At 39.5% G+C, this 6,293-nt stretch overlaps 1 protein-coding gene across 1 annotated transcript in view; it reads left to right on the forward strand.

The window, feature by feature from the left end:
- The window catches only part of rbfox3a (RNA binding fox-1 homolog 3a), a 494,366-nt gene extending 489,213 nt beyond the window's left edge, over positions 1 to 5,153 (forward strand). The window contains exon 15 of the mRNA XM_089122261.1: positions 1,565 to 5,153. Coding sequence (XP_088978387.1) covers positions 1,565 to 1,567 — 3 coding nt within the window. The 3' untranslated portion in view covers positions 1,568 to 5,153. The remainder of the gene's footprint in view (positions 1 to 1,564) is intronic.
- The last annotated feature ends 1,140 nt before the right edge of the window (positions 5,154 to 6,293 follow it).

The following is a 6,293-nucleotide window of genomic DNA, read 5'->3' on the forward strand; positions in this document are numbered from 1 at the left end:
TTCACAGGATACTTTGATGAATAGACCGTTCCAAAGAACAGCATTTACGTGAAATATAAATCTTTTGTAACTTAATAAATGTCTTTACTGTCACTTTTGATCAATTTAATGCGCCCTTGAAAAAAAAATCTTACTGACCCCAACTTTTGAATGGTTGTATATATATATATATATATATATTAGTATTTTACTTATTTTTACATTTATTGTATCTTTTATTTCATTGTATTTTTGAATACCTTTTTTTACATTCAGTTTGGTCACTGAAATAGTCAATAGGGCTCGAATAGGATGTTGAAAAGGGGGCTTAGCATTTATCATGTTACCAGCGTTTTTGGTTTTCATCGACATGACCGGCCACCAACAGTCAACAGTCTCCTTCAGTCGATTTCTGTTCATGTTTGTCAAGCAAAATCTTGAGGATCCCATGTCTGTTCGAGAGATATTACGCCCCGAGCAGAGAACAGAGGCCCATCATTGGGTATGATCAGTATGCCGGAGCACATCTGTGTGCTCCTCCAGGGATGGTTGAAGAACTACAAAGTCGTGTTAAAATTAAAGTCAGCTCGCTCCCTCTTCTGAGGCTCCTCCGCACGGCACCACATCTCCACGAATTAGAGAGCTTCTTTCAGGATGAGAGCCCCCAGGACACCCCGGAATCTCCTCCTCCTCTCTCTGCTTTTCTCTTCCTGTCCGGTGGACGTCTTCTCAGCTCAGTGTCGAACATCCTCCTCAGACTGCAACCATATCGCCGAGCCTCTGATCAACCCGGTTCACTCGTAGGCTGAAAAATTAGTGGAAGCCCTCCTCGCTGAGCCCTACTTTCACTTCAGTTACTATAATCCAGGATTTGGGAGATAATTCCACAATGTGTGTTTAGCATTACACCCAAGGATTGTTTCTGATATTGAGCCGGTGCATGGAAGATAGTGTAATCAGAACATATTTTCCTGCTAAATGATTTGCATTTTTATTGTGTAATTAGTCCAAAAGTCTGAGATCAAATGAAGAATCTGGGATTCAGAATGTAATTTAAACCTGGAAATAAAAATGTAAAACAAACATTTATGATTAAATTACGGTGTTAAATCAATAAGAATTCTAGATAACGTGATCATCAGGTTTTAATTGTATGCAAATGTGTGGAGTATCTTGAATGATGCTTTTATTTTTATTATTTCATAGGATTTTTTTTCCTTCAAATTGTTATGCTGATAATTTAATTTGTTATGGAAATTTTAAAGATATTTATTATTACTGTTGTTATTATCGTCATCATTTCATAGGACATTTCAGTTGATTTTTTCCTTCAAATCATTATGTTGATAATATGATTTGGAATAGAAAAATGGTAATGGCAAAAAGTCTATAAAAAAAATTATTCAAATAAAATGTTCCTTCAAATCGTCATGCTTATAAGATAATTTGCAATGGAAATTTCTTAAATTAAAAATGCAAAACGGAAGCATGGTCTCCGACTTTTGGACCCCACTGTATGTGTATGTTAAACAGTCTGCATGCAGTGCAGATGAACTCATGTTTTCTCTTTTTCTTTTGCATCTAGTAAATATAAAGAAAGAAGACAGAGGAGAAGAAGAGCATCAGCTAAAAAGGAACAAAAAGGATAAAGGAAGAAAAGCGTCAATGAAAAAAAAAACATACAAAAAGAAGTTAAGAGGAAATCCTTACACCGAGGCTGTCAGGAGAAGGCATTATATATCTCTGTAGGGACGCGAGACTGACGCAGCCAAGCTGTGGATGAAAGAAGGGGTTAGCTTTCACCTGGGACAGCCTTTCAGGTGGAGGAGAAGAGGAGAGAGGTCATCATAAAACTTTTTATTTTTCTAAACTTTTTTAAGTTTATGGTTTCAAAAAGATGAAAAAGATGAGTGTATATATCTATATAGCGATATATATATGTATGTATAAATATGTTACAAAAAAGAAGTGAAGAAAAATAGTAGTACAAATAGTGCAAATAGAGTGATGAATTAGTGCTGTAGGAGGGGGGGGGGGAGGGGGGTGCACACGTTGGTCCTTCACACCCCCCACCCCCCTCCCACCGCAGACCTCCTTGTCCGGCCTGCGCGAGGAGGCCGGGCAGAGAGGCTACAGGCCCACCAGACGCGTTTCCATCCAGAGCCCTTGAACATATGGCACAGCTGGGTCTTCCATCAGTCCGTTCTTGTCGTGGGTTGAACTGCATTGCTTCCTTGGAGAAAAGGCTTCGCATGGGGCAGCGATCTTCTCAAAGCTGTCATTCATCCCGTCCAGAGGTAAAAAAAACAAAAACAAAACAAAAAAAGACGAAAGGCAGACGAACTTGCATGGGACTCCAAAATTCAGTCAGAAGATCCACTTACAATACATCAGGTTGTTATTCAGGTGTCGCACGAACGGGACAAGAGAAGACACTGTATATAAACCACCCGATCTGAAGGAGGGAATGCCGTGTCATCCCGCTGTTGTTTGTAGCACAATACGAAATGGCCCGCCGGCAGGTTTTAGTGGGACGTGTGCGTTCTTGTGTGTGTGAGTGGTTACGGGCGGAAGGGGGCTTTATAGAGTTGTGTTGGGTCGCGGTGGCCCCGGAGCCCAGGGCGACCAAAAAAGCATTTCATTGTAGTGTTGTGGAGGTGGCCGTGCTGTGTAGTAAACACTTTTGTATGTGGTGTCATGAGGCTACAAATTAAGAAAATTGGAGCTGTCGTCTCGGTATTGTCACGGGAGTTTCCCTATCCATCTTGAAAATGGGTTCCTGCCCGCCGCAAGGTGGAAAACGACATGCCGGTTTAGTTATGGGGTTGCGAGCAAAAGTTTTATTAAAAATCGATTACCTTTATACTTCTAATGAGCTCCATTTCAGTGACACATCCTTATATATTTAAACGTTGTACTAATTACATGCTGCTCAGCGTGGTCAAACGTCGATTGTAGCCATTTACTAATGTTGTATTGTATTACCAGTATGAAAAACATTTATATATGGATATATCTATTTGTGACTTTGCAACCCTTCAAGAGGATTGTACCTTTTTTGTTTTGTTTCTCGATGGTGGTCCAGGTTTATTTTCGGCGACGATTTATGCAAGTGCTGAGAGATTTTCACTCGTGTGGCATTGTTTCTGTTGTCTGTATCTTTGGTTCAGCTATTGAATGTAATTCAACTTTTTATGTACATGTCTTTGTTTTTTAAGCAGTACTTTGTAAATGTGTGGACATGGTAAAGCAAGTCTTCGTTTCGAAGCCAAACCCGACGGAGATACTGTGCAGTCCGGCTAAACCAGCTGCAGGACAATAGCAGAAAGACATAAAACGATCGGAGGAGACTTTTATCGACAACCACTTTCTTTAATTCATGTTTTGTTTAGTTTTTTTCTCTCTTTATGCAAATGGCGAACAGTTGATCCACATTCAAACGTCATGGGGCTTGTCACTCTATACGGCAGTATGTTGTCATGGGAAAGAAATGCACTGTAAAAAAAAAACCTTGAAATCTGCTTCATATTCAGGTCAACATTTTCATTTGAACTGGACTGAATCAACCTGACTACATTAGGTTACATCGATGAAAGCAAGATCAGGTAGAAATACATCTTTAAAATAACAACTGCACGTTTCCACTCTTTTTACAGTGTGTGTTGTGGCTCAGTGGGACGAAACGGTACATTTAATAGATAGCCCACCTCTACAGACAGACAGCATTCCCAAGCTTTGCAAAATCATGCGCTTCCTCGGACTCAGGTGTTACATGACAGAACTGATGTGTTCCCTTCCATAGGTAATGATGCCACTCTTCCTTGCTGCATTTTTCCTCTCAGAGCAAAACTTTATTTTCTACAAAGCTGGCGACTTCTATCTCAGCGACTGTTCCACTTTGTGGCCCGAAGGATGCAAAGGAAAAACAGTTCGCTGGGTCAGATGCGAAAGCTAGCGACGGGAACTTGGGCGAAGATGTGTTGTTTCAGGGACTCTAAAAAACCGAGTGGCGGATTCTGCTCTGGAAGAGATTGTGACTGAACAACCTAACAAAAAGATGTCAATTCTACAGAGATCCGAGACCTCTGGGTTTATTTATTTGCTTTAGTCCGTACGAGACATTACTTGTTTACACGTCCTGGTTTTTTCCGACCCCGCTGTGAGGTATATGTCAGCTTTTGCACTGTATTCTTTGGCTTGTTGTCTTCCTTCAACTCTCTGTTTCCTCTCAAACAGCCCATTAACCTGAGCACCAAAGTCATTCGCCGTCTTCCTCAACCCAAAGCAGAGAACCAATGCAAACTGTAGTCTGCTTATAGTCTATTGTCAGAACTACGATGAGACTCGAGCGCATGTATCTGCCATCAGAAACGTCCTTCAAATCTACACTGGTCGTCTGCTCTAGATGTTAGGGCAGGTGTGAGACCAGCTATGCAGCTCACCTGTGTCTGCACAGTTCCCTTGAACTTCATTCAAACACAGTCAAGCCAATGGAAATGACTAACTTATCTTGGCAATTGCTTTTCCCAACACACGAAAAAGGAAAAAATGAACTCCTGCCAACCTGATTTTCCTCATTGTCATTGCCAGATCCCCGAAGCACAAGAGTTTGTATGGAAGTCAGGTTAGTTGTCTCAGTGATAGTTACCTTCCATGTAGCTTGGATGTGTGCGTGCGCGTGTGTGTGTGTGCGTGTGCGTGTGTGTGTGTGTGTGTGTGTGTGCTTCCAGCCCCTTTGTTTTCTACTGAAAATATACAAAAGCTACTTCCTCTGTCATCTCAATATAAAATGTATTATATTAAAGGTTCTCTTCATGTACAACATGAGCTCTACGCAACAACAAATCTATCATTTGGGTTTTTCTTTTGTTTGTTTTCATTTTCTTTCAAATTTTGAAGTTGTTCCAAATACATAACCGTGTGGGGGGGAGGGGGAACTATAGAAAAAAAAAAGAAACCAATATAAAGTATTCTATTTACAATGAAATGACGAAACTTCTGCTGTCCTGGATCTGTACTCTAAATTTCAGTTTTCTTTCTGTATGCATCCAATGTGCTTCAAACAACCAGTACTGTTTATTAATGAAATCATTATATTATTATGATTATGATTATTATTATTACTATCATGATTAATATGGTTATAAATAAATATTTCTTTCTTCAATAACAGAGACTCAAATCTCTGAGCTTGTCATATGTATGTGGCATCTGAATTATGATGACATTTCATTTCACGTACACGGAACATACTGTAGAATATGCACTGTGTACATTTGGTTAACACAGTCTCATCCCAAGACGTCAACTAACTGACGCTTTTGACCATACGTCAACATCCGACGTTTTAGGGTACCCTTTAACGTCAGTTAGATGACGATCCTGGGGCGTCATATAACTGACGCTTTACCTTTAGCGTCAGTTAGATGAAGCGGGTAGGTTTAGGATTAGATAGCGTCATCTAACGACGTTAAAGGGTACCCTAAAACGGCGGATGTTGACGTATGGTCAAAAGCGTCAGTTGTATGACATCTTGGTATGAGACTGCGCTGGGTTGGTTGGTCTATCAGATATAATATGATTAAGTAGCATATAATGTGTACTTGGTCTCTCTGGTCTCTAGTCTATTGTTTTTTTACTTGTAGGCTACATAAAACATTTTTCAATTATAACTGTCATACCACAAGTAAATCCATTATACTGCCGGTATTTTCTGATTTACAGGGTAACAAAAAGAGATACTCGTAATCCCCTCAGGTGATGTCTTTTCTTTGAATATATCAACAAAATGCTAAAATAATTTTGAACCAATGGTGTTTTTTTTCAATGGTCAGATACGTCACTTAAAAATATATGCAAATTAGGGTATATTTAATTAGATATAGCCTGTTTAGCATATTTAAACAGAAAATTACAGAAAATTCGCAATACATTAATTTCTCCCATTCATATGAGTAATCAACTGGTAAAGTTTCATGGTGATGTCTGTAAGTTCAAATTTTTACCATATTCACCTGTAGTGGCGTCTCACCTTAAAGAGCCAATTGGCGGCCATTTTGAATTTAAAGGTCAAAAATTGGTTAAATCAATAAATCTACATAATTTATGGGTTTCTTAACCCAAATAGTCCCAGAAACCATGTATTATGCAGCACTGTGGGCAAAACCATTAAAAAGTTCATTTCCAGCTTGGCCGACGGCAGCCATTTTGGATATCGGGCTCTCACAAAATTTCCCCACATTTTTGTGAGGGGCACCCCAGCTCATTTTTTTTTTTTTAACCTTTATAGATTACAAATCCAGTGAGAAACGAAC

This window comes from Pimephales promelas, chromosome 17, assembly GCF_988280905.1.
Source record: "Pimephales promelas chromosome 17, fPimPro1.hap1.1, whole genome shotgun sequence".
Taxonomy (NCBI): Eukaryota; Metazoa; Chordata; class Actinopteri; order Cypriniformes; family Leuciscidae; genus Pimephales; species Pimephales promelas.